At 43.3% G+C, this 23,780-nt stretch overlaps 1 protein-coding gene across 3 annotated transcripts; it reads right to left on the bottom strand.

Moving 5' to 3' along the window:
- Positions 1–3,910: 3,910 nt before the first annotated feature.
- On the bottom strand, positions 3,911–22,527 carry LOC142563641 (uncharacterized). Of its 3 annotated transcripts, none has more exons than XM_075674220.1 (11): positions 22,346–22,525; positions 18,061–18,126; positions 15,169–15,240; positions 14,479–14,565; positions 10,844–10,930; positions 9,095–9,166; positions 8,928–8,999; positions 7,841–7,927; positions 7,327–7,398; positions 6,513–6,602; positions 3,911–4,046 (listed from the first exon to the last, which is right to left on the bottom strand). In XM_075674220.1, exons 1-11 carry the CDS (start codon positions 22,407–22,409, stop codon positions 4,030–4,032), a joined length of 786 nt encoding a protein of 261 aa, XP_075530335.1. In that variant the 5' UTR covers positions 22,410–22,525; the 3' UTR covers positions 3,911–4,029. The 3 variants fall into 3 exon arrangements, with proteins under 3 accessions (XP_075530335.1, XP_075530337.1, XP_075530336.1); XM_075674221.1 differs by having other exon boundaries at positions 3,920–4,046; positions 6,522–6,602; positions 22,346–22,527; XM_075674222.1 differs by lacking the exons at positions 15,169–15,240; positions 18,061–18,126; positions 22,346–22,525 and adding an exon at positions 15,061–15,103.
- Between the last annotated feature and the right edge of the window lie 1,253 nt (positions 22,528–23,780).

The raw sequence follows: 23,780 nt of genomic DNA on the forward strand, positions 1-23,780 counted from the left end.
AAACGGAGTAAACATCAAACGGGAGAGAAAAATCCTAAAATCTATCAACTGGCAGTCCTTCCGAACCAATGGAGCGGATTGTGGGGCGATCACCGACATAGTTGAATGGACCAATGGCATCAAGCGGGCGTGCAAAGAGGCTGAGGAGGAAGTAGAATTAGATGAGGACCAAAACTGGGTTGATAGCCACATGAGACAGCTGTGGCAGAAGAAAAACGAAGCAGAAACCGAGCTAGCCCAAAAAAGGGGCAACCGTAACCTGAGAAGAAGAATAGCAGCTCTCAACAAGGAAATTGAGAGCCATGCCCAAACCCTAAATAGACAACACTGGAACGACATCTGCGATAGACTAGACGGTCAATTAAGCTCCGTCACCACCTGGAAACTATTGAGACACCTCTTAGACCCAGACAACACCAAAGCTGAGACCAGGAGACAAATGCAACGACTAACCCACAATTTCCAGGGGTCGGAGGAGGATATGATAAACCAGATTAAAGACAGGTACATAGGAGAAACAAACACCGAAACATTGCCCGACTACAGTGGCGAAAACAACGAAGAGCTGGACCAACCAATCACCTTAAGAGAGGTCCAAGCTGCCTTAAACAGGCTCAGCGGAAAAACCGCGGCTGGCCCAGATGGGGTCACCAATAAGATGCTTCGAAACCTCGATGACCACTCCCTCCAGCAACTGACAGCATTCTTTCAAAAGTGTTGGGAACGGGGGGAGATACCCGGGGAGTGGAAGACAGCAAATCTAGTCCTCATCCCCAAATCAGGAAAGGAACTCAAACTTGAGAACCTTAGGCCAATCTCGTTAACCTCCTGTGTAGCCAAGCTCATGGAACACGTCATACAGACTAGGCTCAACGATTACTTGGAAAGTAAGGAACTCTACCCAGACAGCATGATTGGTTTCAGACAACAACTGTCCACAACTGACGTCATGCTACAACTCAAAGAACAAGTATTGGAACGGAAGACTAGCGACTCGAGAGTCATAGTCGGACTGGACGTCAGCAAAGCATTTGACAACGTCAAACACAGCGCGATCCTGTCACACCTCAGTCACCTAAATGTTGGAAGCAAGCTATACAACTATATCAAAAGCTTCCTCACGGACCGAACGGTGAACATAGAAATCGGGGGCACAATAAGAAAAAACATTAAGCTAGGCAACAAGGGAACACCGCAGGGATCAGTGCTCTCCCCTACCCTGTTCAATATTGCAATGATCGGGCTGCCAGAACGACTCAGAAAGATAGAAGGCCTCTGCCACACACTCTATGCTGACGACCTCACCCTTTGGGTCGACAGAGGGGGGAGCGATGGCCAAATAGAAGGCACCCTACAAAGGGCAATATGGGAAACGGAATGCTATCTGAGACCCATAGGGCTAAAATGCTCGCCGGAAAAATCGGAGATGCTCATCATGGGCAAGCAGCAGGTCAATATCCAGCTCCTGGTCAACAACACCCCGGTACCAAGGGTGGACAAGATCAGGATACTGGGTATGTGGATACAACAAAATGGGAGAAACACCGAAACAATTAACCGACTAGACGCCACGACCAACCAAACATGCAGGCTTCTCAGGAGGATAGCAAACAAAAACGCGGGGATGAAAGAGGCAAACCTACTTAGGCTCGTTCATTCTTTCATCATTAGCAGAATCACCTACGCTATCCCGTACTTAAAAACAACTAAAGCAGAGAGAGACAAGGTAGACATTCTCATCAGGAAAGGTGTCAAAACAGCACTAGGTTTACCAGCATGCACATCAACCGAGATGATTCTGAACCTAGGAGTGTCGAACACCCTAGAGGAAATGTGCGAGGCGAAACTCACGGCACAATATATCAGACTAACTGGCAGCAAAACGGGCCGATCCATCCTCAGAAACCTGGGCTATCAAAACCCAGAATCACGTGATAGGATAACCGTCATCCCCAAAGAAATTGCTAACAAGTTAAGAATAACCCCTATCCCAAGAAACATGCACCCCATACACAACAAGGAACGCAGGAGAAGCAGGGTCCAAAGACTCCAAGGCTCCCTCCTCCAAACACAAGGGGTAGTGTACACCGATGCGGCAGAATACCCAGAAGGGCATTATGCTGCAGTAGTAGTGAGCGACAAAGGCGAGCTAGTCTCTAGCTGTAGCGTACGACACTCTTCACCAGATGAGGCAGAGATGGCGGCGATTGCCCTGGCAATCACACACCCATCAACTAGAATAGTCATCACCGATTCTAAAACTGCAATCAAAGCCTATGACAAAGGTAAGGTTTCCAAAGAGGCCGGCAAAATTCTGCAAGCAGGCAAGGAGAACGTACCTAACGACCTAATTAGGATAATATGGGCACCCGCTCATAGTGGACTCACAGGGAACGAGATCGCCAATGAGGTCGCCCGAGGACTCACACACCGGGCCCCAGCGCAGGCAGATTACTTCCTGTCCAAAAAGCGAGAGTTAACCACATACAGAGAAATTCTAGAACACTACAGAATGGGGAGGAGAACTCTGCCTCCCCCCCATAGATCTCTCACAAAGCAGGAAGAGGTAATATGGCGAAAACTGCAGACAGGTACCTTCCCAAACCCGTATATTCTGCACAAATGGCATCCTGAGGTGCACTCTCCAAAATGTAAAAACTGTGAAGGCACAGCAACGCTAAATCACATGCTTTGGGCTTGCCCAGCACTAAACGGCCTACATGGAAACAGAGAGTCATGGGAATCCTCCCTCCATAGCCAGGAAGAGCAAGCCCAAAAACAGGCCATCCGTCAAGCCCAGGCCGCCGCCGGAAGCCAACTGATTCCGGCCGACGTCTAGGGGGGAGGTAGACGGTGATAGGGAGAGCTGCGTCTCACCCGATCACCCATACTCTCTGACGGGTGTAAATAAAGTGCTATCTCTCTCTCTCTCTTTGCTGAGAGCGTTCAGTCAGGTTAAATTTTGACGCATCTAACGAAAACTTGTGAATTTCGTTCTGGAAAGTATATCAATTCTAGTTGGCCGCCCACATGAGATACTTGTTTAGTTTGTCATGGCGATCTCGTATAGATCACTGGTCTTAATTAACAATAGTGTTCGGAATTGCTATAGGATTTACAGATTTTCTATACCCACTACGGGATCTTCAAACGGGTTCAATAGAAACAGTGCGCCTGCGTAACTGAAGATATTAGTAGTGGGTAACCACAAACGTGATGTCCCTGAAATATTCTCTGTCAGAGAGGAAAAAAAAACTTCAAGCCGCAAAATGAACTCTACGACTTAGGCATTGATAAGATTAAAGGAGCAGAATTTATGTAATTGCAAACAAAATTCTACAAAATCTTCATTTAGCTGCCCGAAAAATAATGGGAATCTGCGAAAGTTTGCATAAAGAGATAAAACAGACATCCTTAAGGCATGGGGTACATTATGACAATAGGCATTGTTATGAACTGTGGAAACCTTAACAAGTATAACGAGGCTTGAAAGAAAGAAGCAAACTCATATCAATTTCTCGGGGCTGCTTTTTATACGTGTTTCATAACCTAATTGTGCAAACAGCTTCGAAGGAATGTAAAATATATGAAAGTATTGTAGCTGTTATCAGAGTGCTCTAACCTAAATATTGTAGCTTCAAAATCAATATCTAGCTTCCAAAACTTCGTAAAAATTTTAATGGTGTCTAGAAGAAACATTCTGAATTTAAACTATACCGACCCTTTTCAACCCGGTTTTTTACAAGTGTTAATTTGCGTGGTGCTAAGTAACCTAAAATCATTGCATTTACTTTTTCTTTTTTTTTAAATCAACAATTATTCAGCAACACTGCTGCATCATTCAGCAACATCGTAAAATGCCAGCAATACATATAGAGAACATTACAGCGCAATAGAATACAACTGCTGTCTCGCAATTGGTGCTAAGGCTGTCACATTTTATTGAATCAGGCGAACAGGCTGTAGATGGTTTCTTCGTAGCTCCAGATTACGCTGAAGCTGCTGAAGAAGGGTGAGCTGTGGCAATCTTCACAGTATATTGAAGCCTGAAATGAGAATGAAGGTTATTTAGCGGTCAGTGTCACTTTATGAAGATGTGAGGCAACTCGTCACTCGCATGACTGTGTTGGCATTTGCTTCTTTGTCCTTTTAGTGTTAGAGCTAAATAATTAATCATCGTCGTCTTATCAACTTTTTTATCTCAATAATTTTGTATGAAATCGGAAAAGCGCGTTCCGTTGAATAACTTTACTTTCTAGCCGCCAAAATACAGATGAGCCCACGATAGCACATTTCTGTCACGGACTATGTTACGTAGGCCATCGTATGGTAAGAATACACTATCCAATATTTTCGGTTGTAACACTGGCACTTTCCATCGTGCGCACACCGCTTCTTCAGGCATCCTGGGACTCGTAATCAGTAAGATACATGAACTATAGGCCAAATGATTATTTTTTTCTTGCCTCCTTATCGTACCTATTTAACACAGAGACACCAAATATGGGTCTAGAAAAAATTCATTTCATACATTTATTGTGCCTAAAACTGTAGATTTCAATGTGGGTCCCTATATTAGATTTTCAGAGCATAAAATGTCTTTCTTTCATGCTTTGCTCTAGCTTTGGTTTGTTTATAGCTTTACCAACGGCTGGGGAAGGTGAGCGAAGGCGGCCAATTATTACCACAAACTTGTGCAACAACTATTACTGACAGCTTTGCGCTAGACCAGATCATCACAGTCAGAAGAGCTCAGACTGCGCTACGCGACGATAGACTTGAAGGTGACCTGGCGTTCTTGTGTGTTCGCTTTATGTTTTTAGCCGACATAATCGGGAAACTTGAATGCTCGGCCGCAACTGTAACCCTGAATGTTTGGTGTATGTTGCACCTTTCACAAAAGAATAAACACCACCCGGAATGGAATTGTGGCTGATAGCGTTAGTGCAAGGCTTCAGTCTGTCTGGAACAAAAAATCCCGGATGTTCTGTGTTGAAAGAATTGTCAGCGGCTTCCAAACAGCGAATGTTCTGGAGTTCCAGAGTGCGTTGAGTCATCAAACGTTCTGAAGTACACATTCGTCCCGGTAACTTGAGTGGAGGTTCAGCCTTCTTTTCCTGCTTACGAACCAATACTCAATTAAAAAGGCGCAACGAGAAATCCGAAAGTGTTATAGTGGCGTTTGTCTTTTACCGATTTTACAGCTTTTCTCATGATGTCTATTTAGATAAAATTTCAGATAACTCTTGTAACGTGCGCTGCTTGCCTCCTTTCTTATGAAGAAAATACTTTGATTTTTCACAAAGCAGAGGGTTATAGGGCGATGTTCCTATAAAACACAATAAGGTAGCCACAAATGCACAGCGGAAGTTCCTATTAATTAAGCCAATACATGTCTAAATGTATGTATTTGGTGCCGAGATATGCCTTAAATGGCAGTTTTAGTGCCCCACTAAAAGCGCCTAAAACGGCATTTTCTAGTACCTAAACATCTGTTCTACTATTCAGTCACAAGCGATTCAGTTTCTGGGTGCTGTGATTACGGGAAGCTGTCAATAATTCTTTCACACGAACTGAGAGCGTCCGTCAAGTTACAAATAGCGCTGACACCGTACGACTCACTCGTCCTCAGCGGTAAGGAAACTTGTTTCCCACCTGGCGCATGTGTCGAAGTCAACGGTGCCCTGATCCATCGCGCTTTCACGCATTTCGTAAGCAACTAGCGCTGGTCAAGCGTGCATTCTGGGAAACTGCAGTCTGACAGCCTCGCTCAACCCTGAAGCCACACATCGAGTATAAGGTTACGCTGGCGTTTGCATTTCTAGCTCATGCAAACGTTAGAGAGAGAGATAATAATCTTTGATAGAGTGTATTTTAACCAGTATCATTATGGCTTGAGCTGCCGTGATATCACTAAACCTCAAAATTTTGCAGCTAAAGCAGATAATATGGACATAGTCATGAGCAGAAATGGCTGCAAGCGTGACCGACCCATACTGAAATCATCAAGTACCTGTTTTCATGAGAACTAAATGAGTTGCGGCTTGTAAACAAACAAAAATTGGCGATGTGAACTACGGGATGGCTCCGCTGGACTCGCTTGTCCCAACTGACGTTGTGCACGTGTCCCAGCCCAAGCCTTACTTTGCCGTGAGTTCACCTCCCTTATAGTTAGCGCCAAGACGGCGCTTTTACAGGCAGGGGTTATGCTACGGAGCAATCCAGAGTGGCGCCAGTCAAAAGAACACCATTTGACGTGAAGAGGCGGAATCGGTCTCGACAATCATTCTGATTACGCGTCGTTGTCTCCCTTCTAAGTATTGTAAATACATTTATATATCTGGCTTCTGCAACGTAACAATATGTACTAAAAAATTATGCGGTCTTGAGCATACAAGAAACCTCAGGTATAGCGTTCAGACAGAACCGAGAATTTCGTAGCTGGATATTGCTCGTAATGAGAACGTAAAAGGATTGCAGTTTGGCTGAGCAGATCACAAATTGTCACCCACCTCCCTTACCATTCCCGGCCGTGCCAGCACTAGGAGAGCCGAAAGCGCCACCTGCCGCCTGCTTTATGAGCCTGTCCATAAATCCGCCACCTAGGGGTCGGTAAGGAAAAGCACACAAAATAATAGCGCTTAATGATTGACAACCCAAAAACACACTTCGTTTATGACTTCGACACCACTTAAGGCAAAGAGCTTTATATAAGGTTTAGGTTGTGTGCTGAATGATTCATACCAAATATATGGTTTGAGTTACTTAGTCCGGTCCCAGAGCAAAACATTTGCTAAGGCAAAGCATTGGAAGCATGACGATTATATTCTTACACTGAAGTATTTGTGTTGCAAAGAACTAATGGCATTAGGATATTCCCTTCAAAGATGAATTCCATCAAAACTTCTTGAATTATACCTCCGTTTAGGCATTACATATTCTTAGTAAATTCACCAAATTCATCATATGGTGTTCTCTTTCGCGAATAATCTTCTTCAAACGTTTTACATAAGCTAAGAATGCCACAACTCTCTAAGTACTATAAATCAATTTTTAGGGCATGAAAATTGATTGCCTGCTTAACGCAGAGTCCCCCCCATTTCCAGACTTCATAGAACCATTCGCTATGTTTCCAGCAGTTCAACATGCATAATATTGGCATTCTTATGTGGTGTTTATATAATGAAGTTCTTGATTCGGAGGTTCATAAGTTCGCTTCGGTCACGAAACATGTTTATAGCTTTTCTATTTGAGGTCCAGTAGTTTAAGTGAAAGGTTGCCGTTTTCATTAGAAGAGAGTCGTCACCAACATTCAAGCATACTCACCTTGAGAATTAGAGCTGGAGGAGCCAAGGCCTGAACCCACACTTCGGATAATGTTGTTGAGGAATCCATTTCCTGGATCACGGTGGTCATAACAGCATCAAAATAAAATGTAATTCAGCCATTCAGGGGTGGCAGTATCAGTATGCCTTGGTGGAAGCCCCGGCTCTAACTCAGCTTGAATTTCACTGTTTAATGTTTACGAAACGTTAAAATATCTGATACTGTATCCATTATATAGAGCGCAAAGAATTCTTTTTGCAATTAAAGGAAATCCCAAAGCTGGACAGCATAGTTTTTAATAATGGTATGAGGTGCTTTAGGTATAATAATAAAAACTACATGGTAAAATAAAAAAAATTTAATTCATTCATTATTATTCTCTATTATTATTAAACACTTTTGCATGGATCCCATAAATCAAGAATTCTTTAAATAAAGCTCCAGATTAACTATGGAGCGTTAAAGCTGTCATGGCATCGCGACATAAAATTCGAGACTGAAGGAAATCACAAACCTCCAATAGTTCCACCAGTAGAACTGGAGCTGGAGGAGGTTGGCCCTGCGCTTGGACCCCTCAAGAATGGATCAATGATGCCGCCGCCTAGTGGAGGTAGTACAGATAAAAAGCACAATGTTTGCGAAAGAAGAACGCTCCACCTTTTAAAGAAACACTAATGTTTTGTGTTTTAATCAACTATCTTTTTGGCGTTAGTATCACTCTATAACATCGCTATTTTAAGCCGAATAAATGTATTGTTAGGGATTTCCTAACAAGGATTTCTAGGTGGCGGGAGGAGCGAAAAGGCAGAAGACATGGGACGATCGGAAGCATCCGATGATCGAAAACCTCGCGCCGCTCCTTTTTCCATTTCTACGCTCCTTTGGCCCCGTGTTACTATATGGAGTAGAATGCGACAGAACTGACGTTTCCGTATTCATCAAAGGCAAAAGTAATTCTCATATACCCAGCGTGTTACAACTGTTCTTACTGTTGTTAGAACAGGTTGCAGTCTTTACAAAGCAAAAGCAACCTCCCCTTCCACACACACGTGTGTGTGTGTGTGTGTATGTGTGTGTGTGTATGTGTGTGTGTGTAAAGGTACAATGGGTGCAACTTCATACACCTGTTCTTTAACAGAACCCAAACATAACATTCACAATATCTCCATGATGTGTGTCATTGTTTCGCAATAAAGTATAGAATACAAAAGTTACACTGGAAATGGTAACGCACTCATCACATTTTGCTCATCTGTTTTGTGACCACAGTGAGAAATCACTGCACGGTATCACCAAGAGTCACAAGAAATGTCAGGCTAACTAATGTGTTCACTGCATGTAAATGATTCAGGAAACATTACTTGAAACTATTCCCTTTCTTTCAAAAAACTGAACTATTTCAATAATTCCACTTTATAGTTTATCCTTTCCTTTCCATAACTGGTTCGTCGCTCTGTACTTTGAGCGAGAAAATAATAAAATTACTAGAAGAACCTCATGTGAACACTAATATTTCCCAAACACTCAGTGGTGTTTCGTGCTGTTTGCGTAGCGCCTTCGATAAAAAAAAGAGCGTTAGGAGAATTCAATGCTACTCTTACCCGAGGAACTAGAACCGGGTCTGGCAATGCTTCCACCAACTCCTCGGAGAATATTGTTGAGAACTCCTCCACCTGGCAGTTAGTGTCCATCAATGCGTAAAAAAATACATTATGGCATGCCTTCAATTATAAAGAAAGAGCATTAGGTGCCTTCAAACTGCTCTTACCCGAGGAACCGGAACCGAGTCCCGCAATGTTTCCACCACCTCCTCTGAGAATATTGTTGAGGATTCCACCACCTGGCCGTCAGCATCCATCAATGTGTAAAAAAATACGTTCAGCCATGACTAAACACTCAACGACTTATTTTGTTAATAGAAACTTTGTCCTGTGCTCGATTGCGAGGTTTCGTAACTGGTACAGAAGACCGCAATATCTGATCCTGTATAACCTCGAAAGTTATTTGCAATACATTTTCTTCATTTCAAATAACATGTTGAAACTAATATAACTGCGAAGCATGTGGACTTTAGGTGAACAAGCACTGTCTTAATAAGCAGTCTACGCCGATTTCTGTGTATTTGCGGTACAAAAACAGATATTGAAGAATGTTGGAGTACATGCTTTATTCTTAATATTACTGCAGCCTCTATGGTTTCAGCAAATAGTCAGCTTAAACTTCAAGTTACCTCCACATGAAACCAACAGACAAAGAACCTAGTGAACGTATTGGGAAAATTACCTGTTTCTCTTTAATTTGATATATAGAAATATTGAGGAAAGCGCACGTCGAATCGTATCGTTTTTATTTATTGTATACCTCTTGTTTTTCATTTTTTATGTGTGTGTCTAGTATATGCTTTCTTGACTAGTATTAACGCACCTTCAAACTCATTATGGATGATGTGATCTTGTTTTATTTACATTTATTACTCTAGCGCCTACGGTACTTGATCCATGGGGCCTCGTACTGTATCCATACACCACCTATGATATCTCCAGAAAATTTTGAGAACAATATATCTTAAAAGATACTTAGAGTTTTAGAGTATGCAATATGTGGACAAAAAAAATAGAAGACAACATCCCACGTGAAATCGAAGCCCACACTTTCCCATTACGCTTGTGGTGCTTTACTGATTATTTGCCTCAGCATGTGTCCGCCCATTAACTTTCTCGGCTTTTCGTCTATGCGTGCGATATCAGCTGTGGAAGTGTAAGGCATAGCCACAACGCATGTACAATGCGACAGATTTCGGTTATGTTCTCGCATGCAGCAAATTGCATATTCTCGCCATTTCATTCCCATTTCTGGTAATTTTCGTGGCTCTCAAATTAAGATAGACCAGTTATTTTCCGCAGTGCTTTCCATGAGAACATTGACAATTTCATTCATATTTATGAGGCTAACGAAAATTCACCACATCGGCATGCTTGCCTTATTCTAGCTTCGTAAAATTCAAGGAATCCTTGAACCTTGTACTAAAGACTGCGCTTTCTTTTTTTCCAATCTTCATAAATGCTTAACAGGTGCATTTGTCGTGCACTCTAACGGGTTCAATAATAGAGATTTGTGAGAATGGCATGTTGTCATATTTCACTCGCATCCCGTACTGTAGTCTTTTCTAGGACTGCATCAATGTTAATATTTAAAACACTTATGTGAAAAACATTGAACTTTTGGACTGCTTGAGGTAAGCATCAGCGCAATCGGCGACAACAGTCCGCTGTAATCACTCCTGGGCTGGTCTTTTGAACACGCAGTTGATCTCTGCTATGTGAACACATTTGATACTGGTATACAGACACTCCAAATACCCGCTAATTGACATTGCTTCTCCGGTACGAAGGAATATTAAAACGGCTCCTTTCAAAAATTTTGCATCATCTTCAGTAGATCTTACGCAACTAGGCAACGGTTTCTTCCAGGAAGCTTTCCTTGTGTATATGTCACCAAAAAGAAAGTCATTACTAACTTCCAGGAACTCCACCAGTAGAGCCAGTACCGGGAGCACCCAAGCTTCTGCTCACGCCACTCAACACCGTATTGAGAAATCCACCACCTGGAAAACAGCGGTCGCAATAACAGCAACAGAAAATTATTTGTGATCTTGAGGCAGGAATCGACATTTATAAAGCTTCTCCTGTCAGTCGATATAATTTCTTTAATTAGTTTACTAGACTGGAAGCCTAGCAGCTGTGCGCAGTATATTGCCCCAGATTAAGATTTTGAGACTACCTAACAACAGAGATCTCCGAGGAAATCTAGATATTGGTAACATCTGGCCTGGTCACGCGGAATATTGTCAATTGGAAAAGTGACTCCTACCATATGAAAGAAGGCAAAGAATCTTCGCGTCCTCCAATGGAGAATTGTTCCCTGTGAAACGACTAAAAATATACGCGAGTATAATCATGCATACAAGACGGCGCAAGCACCGAGCATAATTGAAATAAGAATTACTATCGTACTGGTAAATACGTAAGTGTTGCCTAGAGTACCCAATGTGTGGATGAAGGTGCACTAGGGTTGTGAATTAGGCGAGTTAGTGATACTTGACTTAGGGCCAAACAGAACTTAGAAAAGCGTACTGAGAGACGCAGTTACAATTTCTTGACGCAGCTACAGAAATAGCGCTCGCGGAACATTGCGCTTTCACATACCACAATATTAACGGGGGTGGCGTAAACGTCATAGCCACCGAGGGAAATCTAATCATTCGTCTTTGCCTTGAATATTCAATGCAAATGCTTCCAAGCTCTTACGGAACGATGTAAATCGTTTACTCTATTAACACATGGTAACAGGAACATCGCTTTAAAGTGCCACACACCATGCCACATAGCAAATTTTGGTTATACGCTAGAAGTTGTGACGTACCCCATAATGACTTTTCTAACACTATAATTTTTCAAGTTAGTTTCTTCATAGCAGAAGTTCGAAGGGTCATGTACCCATGATTTCAGGATGCGTGTGTCACCGATGATTTAGAAACTCTCTCCCCTTCCCCCTTCTAGCTTGCGCAAGCGGAATTCCTTCCTTGTGTCCAGCCTTACCGTAGCCGGAGGATCGCGTGACAAATTTTTCACGGGCCCGACCTTTCTTCTCTCTCGCGCGCGCGTTTTCGCTGAGTGACGCACTTCCGTTCACGGTCTTGTGCGTGACCGGCTGCGTTTGTCCCGTTTCGTGCAGCGGATGATTTTGTGCGCTCTGGACGAGAACACCTGATTAGAGCTATAAGTGAGTGCCACGATTAGGAGCACTTAAGCTCGAGAGGATGAGCGAGGCTCACAGCGCTGGAACACGGTAGAAAAACGACATAGTGTCGGGCTCAACCCAGGCAGCTGCCCGACGTGGGAAAAAGCAAACGAAATGGAAGTACAAACGACTGATTCTTAAACAGTGCCGTGCGAGCCTTGACTGGCCAGCCAGCCAGCGCCTTTTAACTGCGTGAAGTGACGAGATCAGCAAGCTCATGCGCACCGAGTTTACTCGAAGCGCAAGGCGCAAATAATTCGGCGCAAACTTCCCGGCTCATTGAAGAAAGCAGGAGTGTGCGCTTCTGGCTTGTGTCCGTTTTTTTTCTTTTGTTAGCGTGTGCTGCTGTTCTGCGCATGCACAGGAAAACAATTAACAAAACCTGAAAAGTTGCATTACGACTGTATCATATCTTTCTTGTGCGCTTTGTTATGTACCTACGGTACATGTTCACTACAGCGGGATATGCTATAAAAAATACGCGTGCATGTTAACGCGCACATACTGTCTCCGATAAGCAGGGAAGCTTCCACTGAGTTAATGGCAATACGGGCGGTGTCAGGCCTGTGGAAAACGCCTGCACACTCTAAAAAGAGTTTACTCCCTTTGTGGCGTGTATTCGTCCCACAACAATAATCATCTGTGTTGCCCGCATTTCCTTTCTTGAAAACGCTGCGCTCATTACTTTCCTGACAGAATGCTCTGTCACGCTGATAACGCGCATGCCGTTGGTGACATGGAAGTACTTTGCTCGCGGCGTTAAAGAAAAGAAATGCGGGCAAGACAGATGACGATTACCGTTGTGTGGCAAGATACAACCCAAAGGATGCAATTTTGCTTAAGGTGTACACTAAAAAATGTTTACACCCTTTGGGGTGTATATCTGCCGCACAACAATAATCGTTATCTGCCTTGCTTGCGTTTCCTTTCTTGAGAACACCGCGCCTGCTACTTTCCAGTCAGGAATGCTATGTCATGCTGATAATGCGCATGCCGTTCGCTACTGGGAAATTCCGGGCTCGCAGCACTAAAGAAAAGAAATGCGGACAAGACAGATGACGTTCATTGTTGTGTGGCAAGAGACGACTGAAAGGGTGTAAACTTTTATTAGAGTGTAGCAGACTAAACTTGCGGCCACGTGTGAACTTTGTGCGCATGCGCTACTCTTCCTGATCTCGTCGCTTTGCGCCATTTGAAGGCGCTAACTGGCCTTCCTGTCGACTCTCCCACGGTACAGCTAAAGAGTCGGTTGACGGTGCATCTTTGTTGGTGTGGTGCGAAGAAAAACAAAAACACGCCAACATTCAGTTTCTTTGTTTTATTATTTCTCTAAACCTTAATTCTTCAATTTAAGCAACAGATTAAGGAAATAATCGTGTTGCCTTGAATAATTATTGAAGTGACGTGTCACTGTCACTAACCTCAAAGCACTACCATGTTCGTAGGCATACTTGCGTGATCAACGTAGACTCGCCAGCTGGGAGCGTGGCGCCCACGAGGAGTAGGGCAAACAGCGATTGGTTCGAAATTTCAGCTCTTTTCACGGAGCGTAGGAATGCAATCCTTAGCAGAGACGATTGCTAACGCGTCTCAGGCACTGCATTTGTCAGCTCAACATGGCCGGACCTGGTGAGGGCCCTTTAATCACGCTCAATCCCCAGCTCATATTTGAATAGAAGCACGCAGTGCTCAGGCAAATAATCCAAAACGTCCAAGGCGCAACCCGAGTGGAGACTTGCCCATCTCTTGGAAATGCCTGGGGAGACAGGTGTTTATTGCCTGATAGCGATGAACATAAATGCGACTTCATTTTTGCCGTGGTTATAGTTATCAAGATTGGAAGCCATATTGGTCAGGCGAATTTACTGTTGTAAGGTAGGACCCGCCGGAATAAAAAAAAATCAACTTTGTTGCACGTACCGACTGGCGGCTCCTGCTACTGACAGGGTCGGTCGCCGCCGGCCACCGCCCCACTGCCCACCTTAATCCGCCCTGTTTTCCCGAATTTGTCCACTCGAGAGTTCGCAGCGCTATTTATGAATGATGTGTGCTAATATTCAACCACGAGCGAAGTATGAAGAGGCCAAATTACGTAGATGCTGAAATGACGCTTCTGACGTTATTATCTTCTTGAAAACTCTTCTTGAAAAGCGCCAACGCCAAGACAAAAACTTCCTCGCCATCTGACTGTTGCGTTTATGAAAGGCCTTAGTAATTTCCCTTTATATTGATGCGGACTCCTTTATAAGGACCTCAACCGCCGGCAGGCGCTGTACAACTGTACGAGGTAGCTGTACAAGAACTTTGCTGGCGAAAGGCAGTGAGGCTGTAGTAAACATTAGGCATATTTACCTGCAGTGCCAGATCCAGGTGGGCCGAAGTTTCCAGCCCCATTTTGTGCCGGCGTGCTGAGAAAATTGCCTCCTGTTGGTTGGGGTCCTTGAAACAGATACAGTTTAAGCAATTTACTGGAAAGCTTATAAAAGTTTCCTCCAAGCTCTGCTCCTATTTTTATGTGAGATAATTTCTTCGTACTGCAGTCCTAATTGAATAGCCTGAACATTAATACCTGTAGTTCTTTAGGACAAAAAGTATCGTCATTATGAAAACCTAGATTGTGTTAATATTATTTCGCCTAATTATTGCCGTAAAGCCTCCGACACATACAAATGGGACAGTCACGTTTTCAGTGTGCATCGGTACCTGCCTAGGCCTGCTCTTAGAAGGATTCAGAAATGTTCGAATTGGCTATACTGTAAAGAACGCTGTTGTCAGAAAGTTTAGAGCACAAAATTACGACAGGAAAGTGCCCAAGTACTTTTGAACTTCAAGGACCTGTAAAACAAATCCGCGTTATTCATCCGCCTACCGTTTGCAATTTAAGGTCACTTCGCTGTCCTAATACAACCTAGACAAATTATTCTTCACACGCACCTATCATAATTCATAAATCTTGTACCGATCGTCGTATCTTCCTGTAAAGAAACACGGAAGATGGCGATAAATTTATTGGAAGGCCATACTGGACATCCAAAGTTTTACCTCCAGTTCCAGCTTGCGACGTGCCGGAGGTTCCAGTCACTCTTCTCATGATGTTTCCAATGAGTTCAGTGCCTATATGCCGGTTTCGAAGACATAGTAGAATATTTTCACTCCATTAAGCGTATGTTGAGTGCTCGCGTCACAAAATCACAAAACGCCCAATCGCTCTATCTAAATAAGCCAAATGGGAAAAAAAACTTCAGGTGCCATCAGTTCAAAGACAAATTCATTAAGTGCATATAAGGAGCTTGCAACGAAACAGGGAACCTGCCTCGCGTTAGTACATGGTGGCAAGACAGAGCAGAAAAGTGTGAGGTAAACAATACTCGTGTTGGAAAGTTTTTTATAAAACATACAAATAAATGCTGCAGTCGCGTTGATTTACGTCGTCGATCGATAGTGTAGCCACCACACTGTTCCCCTTTCAGAGTGAGCCTGCTCTTGCGTGTACATTTAGTTAAAACTCGATCTTTCATTTGAGCGGTTAGGCCGTGATAGGCCTAATTGATAGGCCTAAGCCTTAGGCCTAAGCCGTTGAGCCTCAAGTTGTTATAGGCCTAAGCGTTAGGGCGAAGCGTAGAATAATTATCGATGTTTCAGTTTTCCCTTCCTACGTGTCTCTAGTTTTTGACACTGAGAAATAATACATGTTTGTAAGCAAAAGTTAAGTATCTCAATTGATTGGATGGGTCCACGTACTGAATATAAGAGCCTCTAAATCTTGGGCACCTATATTTACCCTTGCGTAAAAGCTACGCCCGGTTTAATGCCGACACTATGTACTGTGCGTCTCGGAAGCACTGTGGTCTATACGTCCTTTAATGGCCCGTTTCAATGTTGCCCCCATTTGTACCAACTGTTGTGCTTCCTACCTGTCGCAATTTAGCGTTCCCGTATCTTGCCTATGCCAGCACTGATGCCCCTACCGCTGAGATTCATCATGACTATATCACATGCATCTACTTCTGGCCTTAAAAACCGAATAATGTGATTTTAGGGCAATGGATGCTACGCGTATACGCAAGAAAGTCAGCGCACCAGGTTGTATATGTTGCCCAATTTTCGTGCGTGGAAACCACTTTCAGCATTTAAGGCCTCTGCTGCGTCTACATGGTGTACTCATCGATTGTAAGCTGAACAGCTGCGATCACGCGCCGGACAATGCATAGCTTCTGAAGGCAGCAAAGGCATGGCCTATGGGGTCGGCGCCCGATACCGCGCAACGTAGTGCCGCGGTTGCCGTTGGGGGACGCTGACGCGGCGCGACCCTTCTAGCGCGGCTTTTATAAAATATTGCGGTAAGTAAAAAATAATTGTAACAGGGTCTATTCGATCTTGTTTTTGTTACCACAAGGAACACCGAAAGGATAGTAGTCTACTTATTAAATACTTTAGCCGAGAAATATAAGAATTTTATCCTATATCGTGAGCAAGCGTATTGTCCACATGATCACGCCACCCCCGAATCAAACCTTTCAATAGTAATGCCCTAGATAAAGAATATGACGCCTAAAAAATGTTTAAAGGTACCTTGCAGCTTCGAAACGACAAAATACAACTGGAGATTCGCGAAAGTGTTCTAAATATAGTATTCGCAAAATTTAGGTTGTTGAAATCGCTGCAACAGTACGAAAGATTTTAAGTTTTGCTCTTTTTCAACTTGTGAGAATTGCATGCCAAACTATACATGCTACAATAACTTAAAATTCGCGCGTTTCTTTTACCACATGGCTGATCACGGAACCACGAGCTACCTACAGATTGCTGTTGGCGCTATCTCATCCAACTTGCAGACGGAGGGTAAATGCCGAGTTGTTTCCCACAGCGGAACTCGGGTAGTCAAACAAAGGGAATTTGGCCTAGAATGCTTTTTTATTTCCCGCAAGAACGACTGTCCTTCCATCAAAATGAAAATTTTTCGGGAAGTTAGCAGCCATCGAAACCAACCGCGAGCTTCAGCTTGGCAAAATTTTGGTTGTGGCGCCAAAACAAAAGAACATATCATTAAAGATATATAAGATCATACAAAAAGAAACATAAAAATACGTAACGTAAACATAATACCTAGCGAAGAAAAATCATTAGACAAGCAGACACTTTTAACATATGGCCTTTGAGATATGGCCCCTCCAGTGGCTTCAGGGTACGGTATGCCAAATCTTAGAGGTCATGTACAACCAGTACAGGCTATCGTAAGTCCTAAAGCGCTAATAATTTATAATTATTTCAGAAACAGCATCAAATGAACCTGAACACAGCGTTGTCGAAATGTCATGAAGGAAATCTAAATACAAGTGTCAATTGGGAACTGACGTGCCAAACAGTGCCACGTGGCGACTTGATAGATTCGAACCGGATGGTATTGACTTCGCCACTGCTGTCATGTCCAATATTTTTCTCGCTTTGTCATCAGCTCGCGTCCTCCCTCCTGTAGACGCTTTTCGCAGCCGGACGGGTTGTGTAATCATCAGTTGTCCGCAGAGCCATCAGTCGTGCGGGTACGCGAATACTGCGGGATTTTGGTTGCTTTGTTTTATGAGTCAGTTTGAAATTTTAGTTCTTCTTTCGATTTTCAGAAAGGCAGTTTTAAGTTCGCATTATCCTACGCGTGCAGTGTTCTGGACAATTTTTTAATATTGAGATGACACAAACGCGCTGATCAATGATGCCCGGCTTATCATTAGCACCAAAACGGCAAGTTGGGCCAGTTGGTTGGGATTCATAGTAAGGTACGTTACAGCACCACACAATGCAAGGACAAAAGCAGATATAAAACGACGACACAGCGCGACACAAGATATTTTTGCCAGGCTCAGTCCCAATCTCTAAAATGTAGAAGTGAGTTAAAAGGAGTTATTCCTCCGTCGCAGGCGCAATCATCAAGACCATTACCTGCTTGTCGTAGAGCTGCATTGCCGATTGCTTTCGTTATCTGGTCTTGGCTTGGGAGATTGAATGCTGCAAGGAATTGCAGGTGGTAAAATGAGAAACGTAAAAACTGGGGGTTGCACAGCGGACGAGGGTGGCGAGAGGTTGGGGGGGGGGTGGCAGGGAGGCGCCTGCAATGGGTGTTCCTCACGTGAAGAGTACTCTTGCAAAGCTCAAGCCCACTAATGAGCCCGCGTTTGCGACGCTCTTGTTGTACCTGCGGGCATTCTTTACTAATTCTAACTTTTGTGAGAGGTGGTTTGCGGGGTCACTATTGCAGGCAGAGCATACGGGCTCAACTAGCTATGCTTTATGGCATTGAAAATGGAGTCGGTCTGTAGTCCTGAAACCATGCCCAAGAGACAAGCCCACATGGGTGCGCAGCTATCAGTTTGCCTTCGATTTAGCTATGATCAGGGCCGTCTTAATTTGAGCAAAAGTTTCTTCTTTGCCCTAATGGTCCTCACTAATTAATTTTCATGAACTTGAATCTCATATTTAGATATTTACTTAACCTGCAATGCGCACTTTGTTGCTGAAATATGTCTTCCTAGGAATTATGTTATGACGACAATTTCTCTGAAATTAGATTTTATATACAACTTAAGCTTCCAATATAAGGAGTTCCTATTGTCTTCCAGAAAAGGGCACAGTCCAGCACACTGCATTTTATGGCACTGACTTTTACATAAGCCGTGATAACGTTACTGCAACTGTTCTGTTTGACTTCGGAATAGAATTTATATTTAAGGAGCATAAGGCTTTGGATATATATATATTTTTCCGCATACACATCATAGGATTGACATTTAGACTATATCTCTAAAAAACTTTCGAAAATAACAAGACTGCTATCAGGTGAAAACATTAGAATATGAGATATGCTTTATCGTTCCTTTTCAGCACTTTCTTGGACGTATAAAATATTGTCAAATTAATACGTGGTCCTACCATGTGTAACACTCAGAAGCAAAGTAGGCTACAAATAATAGTTATTTTGTCATTTTTGGTAAAATATTGTGCTACAGCAGCTACTTAGCCTTCTGTTACGGGTGGAGCACATACTTAACTGCCGTTGGTGCTAATCGTGGATATGGAATTCAAAAGGCAACAGAAATCAAGTCATAAAACTGAAACTTGATCGACTAGTTCAAAACCTTCGTGCAAGTTACAGCACGCGTAAAGTAGATTACGGTCAAGTAGGCGCTTATCAACCGACCGTGCCGCCGCCCTCTACCCCCCTCCCCCACGCCCCGAACAATAATTTAAATGCCGAACTGTCACCTTTTTAGAGCGTAAATGAAAAGAATACATATAATAAAGCATAAGTGCTAGAGCACTGCAGAAATTGTTTCAGGGGTTATTTCTTTAATATCGGAATCCGAAAGCTAATGTCCTAGGTGTACATATTGACACTATTTTATGTTTCTTTTTCGATGAATATGTGTATCAGAAGAATTTATATGCACCCAATTGCTCAATGCGGAGGAAATACAAGGTATTCCTTTGTCCGATGATGTTTTTTCGTCAATTATTTTTAACCACTCACATGATGTGGTCACTGAATTGAATGTTTAAAGTTCTCGCTTTAACTTTGCGAGTTTGCACAATATCTCTCACTGAGCCACAAGCTTGATCTCAAATGAAGGAGGGCACCGGCCAAGCTGTCTTTAGAACTATTCTTCTCTTTCACCTCCTTTCACGTTGACTTATCTACAGACTCATTTACTTTCCTACACACCAAAATTAATATATTTTGTTCTGAATGACGCTTTTCAAATTTATTATTGCGATAAGAATTTGTATCAACAATCAGGCGCATTTCTGCCATCGGCATCGGAGTTGCCGTGATGCTCCATAAAAAGTCCAAGTGCGGTAACACCATGCATGTGCGCAGTTTGCTATAGGTGCAAGCGAAATCTTGATAGGGTGTGCCGAGGAAGGTGGTTTGAACCCGCTTGCGCAGAGACAGAAGCACGCCGTCTTCCACCGCGCACCAAGGCACCAAGAATTGAAGGAGGGGGAGGGGCGTTCTACTGCGGTGGCGGATGCGTATGACGCGGCTGAGGGCCTATTGCGAGCTTTGAAGGCGATGTGCCATTACCACAGAGATGCGCCGAGGGCTCAGCTTTTTGTGGGCTGTGTTCTCGAAGCTTAGTTCGCGTTGAAGCGAGGGGCAACGCCAAAGTCAATTTTCCAGCTGATGCTGCCGCTCTTCCTCATGGAACCGTTTTGACAGCGAGTGTCCATGTTAATTGAGTGAGATGTGCTTCTGTTTGCCGGTGTGCGCGTGACACAGTGTTTGTTAATTCAGTTGGTAAGCGAATGTTTGCGAATTTATACGGTCGATAAAACTACTAGCCTTACTTCTATAGCTGTCTACTAATTTGTTATCACACTCGATGCTTCGCCTTTCGGTCGAAAATGTGATGTTTTGTGTCATACTTAAACATTTTGTTTACTGATGCTTTCGGGTAGCATCATGATCTACTGTGTAACTACTTATGGACGCTTTTGCTAGGTGCATTCCTCTGTACCCATGATTAATGTTATTTTTCTTGCTATGTCCCAGCTCGTCCATATAATGCTGCAAAGCCTTGATTGTATAACGAGAAGCGTATTTTCGCTTTAATGGCGAAGCGCTCATAAAGATAGCAAAGCATTAGACAACTGCATGATGTGAGGTTCGTTATTCTGTCACCTGTATTCTATCACCTGTCAGAACGCTGCAGTAATGAAGAACGCTAGCTTGAAAGGGCGAATGCGTTGTGCAGCCTCTCACTTTAACGCGTTTCCAAAACCTGAGTTAAAGAGACCTACAACACTGGGCACGCGGGCAAGTAGCGTACGTACAGTCACTATGCCAGCTCGGCTCGCCCAAACTTTGCAACTGCCGCAGATTGCCTCCAAGATAATGCGCGCGGGCCCATAGGCGCTCAGTCACGCTGACAACACTGCGCAGCCACGGCTGCGCTAGGGGATCAAAGGAGCGCTCCGTTGCCCAAACCCTTCTTCCTGCCCGCTCTAGGGCGCGCTTGATCACGTTGCCTCGCGTTTTTTAAATGACAACTAGTAGAGTAGTAGAGATAAAATAACAAATAGTATTACTACAGCAAGACGACTCCAACCTTGTAGGCCGGACAGCGTGCCAGTGCTAAATAATTTCTGCCAAAAACTTCTTAAGAACTATATTTAATATTCTCATGGACACAGCATGCAGCCAAAAACAATATTCATGTCGTTTACTCAGAAAGATAGTCCATCCGCTGGAAACTTTCTTTCAATGAAGCATTGAACCTTGCCCTCGCTGCACAATATGGAAAATCTATGTGAAAATCGGACCTTGGGGTTAATGTGTAAGGTTTAAATTGATTTCTTGGAGCAAAAAGTAATTTTATGAAAACTATTTTATTTTATTTCCAAGGTGCACCGAGCAGGAAAAACGAATTTAAAAGAAAACATTCTGATAGCGGCAGCACCACACAATGAGCACGAAGCAGATAAACAGGCAACACGTGTTTTTAATGTTAAATAATTGAAAAAAGCAAGTAAAACAAGAAATCAAGAATGGAAGTCTTTGCAACTCAGTCAATTTTTAACGTATTTTAGTGTCCGTACCAAGCAGCCAAAATTTCTGTGCTAGTCAGAATCTAGACTGAATAACCGGAAGCGCAAGAGCTCTCGAATAGGTGTCGCGTAGACATGCTGACGTTTTGGCTAAGCATAATACGTTTATTTTCCTGTGCTACCGTGGCTCACTGGAACACTTAAGCAAAACGCCGACCTGAATAACCTCATATAATGATTCTGTGATGACCTCCGCGTTCCTTCGGTACATAAAGGTGTCGTATTTTTTTCAAAAAAGAAGATTGCTTGCTATTCTTTGTAATTTCCCCACTTGCTTCCCAGTAGCCAGACTCGCTTGTCATCCCTGAAAATCAGTTGCCAGACATTCGTGCAGTGAATAGGCGAACACAATAAACTGAAATCAAACTACCTCAAAAAGGACGTTTTGACTCCTTATGTTCAGCCCTGTCCAATTTACACTGCAGCTTTTTTTTTTCTCAAGCCGCTTTCGATACACTTAATTATATCACGGGCTTACGTAAATAACGTATAGGGCAGCGTGCGTTGTTACGAGCGCATTAGGAGCTCCCCTCAAGCGAGGAAAGTGTTAAGTCCAACGTTGGGCCATTTAGCGTCACTCACGGCACAAGCGGCGATCACGACACCCGTACGCAACACTTACCGTGGTTAGCCTTCGCGAGTGCCAGAAATATTAGGAATGTTTTAAACACAACAGTCCCGTTCATCCTTCGTGGTTCTTTCCTATGAGCCGTCGAACCCGACGCTCAGCTGGTTTGCCTATCAGACAAAAAGCTTTCTTTTTTTAGAAGCTAGCTCGTCAAACTGCTTCAGAGTCCTCGGAAGCCATGTTCACGTATCTTACACAAGCCACTGCTGTGTTTTGTCATTGTCATAGCGGTAGCAGACAAGTCGAGGACACAAACAATGCCTGCACGTCAGCTACAGGGGCATAACAGGCAGTGGCCAGTTGCTACGTGGCTAGATTTTGAAAAAACTCGCAATCTTAATCACATCTAAGAAAAATAGAACGACGATGTGTGGACAGAAACGAAAAACACACTAAACTGTCATCCTTAATTACATTGCACCATGGTGTTCTTTGTTAAAGTAGCCTGCCATCTGCAAAAAAAAAAGTAATCAAAGCTCTACACCTTTATCAGCCAAACGTAGCAGGCTTAAAAACACTTTCGTCGTGCTTTCTAACAAACCGAAATTAACTCGCCGCAAATGCACAATAAACTAAAATGTAATATTCTGCACGATGCGACGCGGAGGAGCTCCTTTCTTTTAAAATCCACCCCCAAATAGAACCACAGGCAGATATAATATGAGTTCTACCATAAATTTTTTGATGGGTTATTTTACAAGGGCAGAGAAAAATTTTAAAGAAATGACAGCTCCAGTGCATTGCCCATTCGAACGTGAAAAGCTTAAATATGTTTTTTTTCTACAACGCTTAAAAGAAAAGACACCTGAGCGCTTCGCATATGCACTCGATACTGAAGCGAAACCTTGGAGATCATTCGGCCATATTGAACTTGTTCTACATTTTTGAGGGGTAGAGCAGGAAGACAAAGACAGAATGCAGGAAAGACAGAGGACAGCGCTGAACTCGCAACCAAGTTTATTGGAAAGCATACACATGCCTAAGTACTACAACCTATACCCCCGTGCTCTCCCATCGATGGCGTCATTTTCAGTGCACAGACAAACAGCGAAACATTGTTATCTAATGCTGTACTATGAAACAGTTTAAAATGTAAAATAAAGAGGATGTTTATTGTGTAACCGCTGTGACAGGACGTGAATGCCCTACTTTTATCAAAGGAAAACAGGGGGAAGGCAAGAAATGGACATTCAAGACGATGAGAAAAACGAGAACAAGGTGAAATCAGGAGTCAACGTTTCGACAAGTGGACTTGTCTTATCAAGGACTTGAAGAATAGAAGTTCACTTGTCGAAACGTTTGCTCCTGCTTTCACTTTGTTCTCGTTTTGCTCATCTAGTTTAATCAAAGAGTTTTATTGCAGTAGCACCACATGTGCAAACTAAATGCACTCTTAAGCTGAAGGAAAAAAAAAACCCGCGTGCTCGGC

Source organism: Dermacentor variabilis, chromosome 11, assembly GCF_050947875.1.
Source record: "Dermacentor variabilis isolate Ectoservices chromosome 11, ASM5094787v1, whole genome shotgun sequence".
Taxonomy (NCBI): Eukaryota; Metazoa; Arthropoda; class Arachnida; order Ixodida; family Ixodidae; genus Dermacentor; species Dermacentor variabilis.

What these genes read in the sequence shown, in the direction of transcription:
- LOC142563641 (XM_075674220.1), bottom strand. Translation starts at nt 22,409, where the DNA reads ATGAACGGGACTGTTGTGTTTAAAACATTCCTAATATTTCTGGCACTC. An exon ending in GTCGCAAGCTGGAACTGGAG is followed by an intron (nt 14,566 to 15,168) that starts GTAAAACTTTGG and finishes ATCTGTTTCAAG; the next exon opens with GACCCCAACCAACAGGAGGC. An exon ending in TACTGGTGGAGTTCCTGGAA is followed by an intron (nt 9,167 to 10,843) that starts GTTAGTAATGAC and finishes GCTGACGGCCAG; the next exon opens with GTGGTGGAATCCTCAACAAT.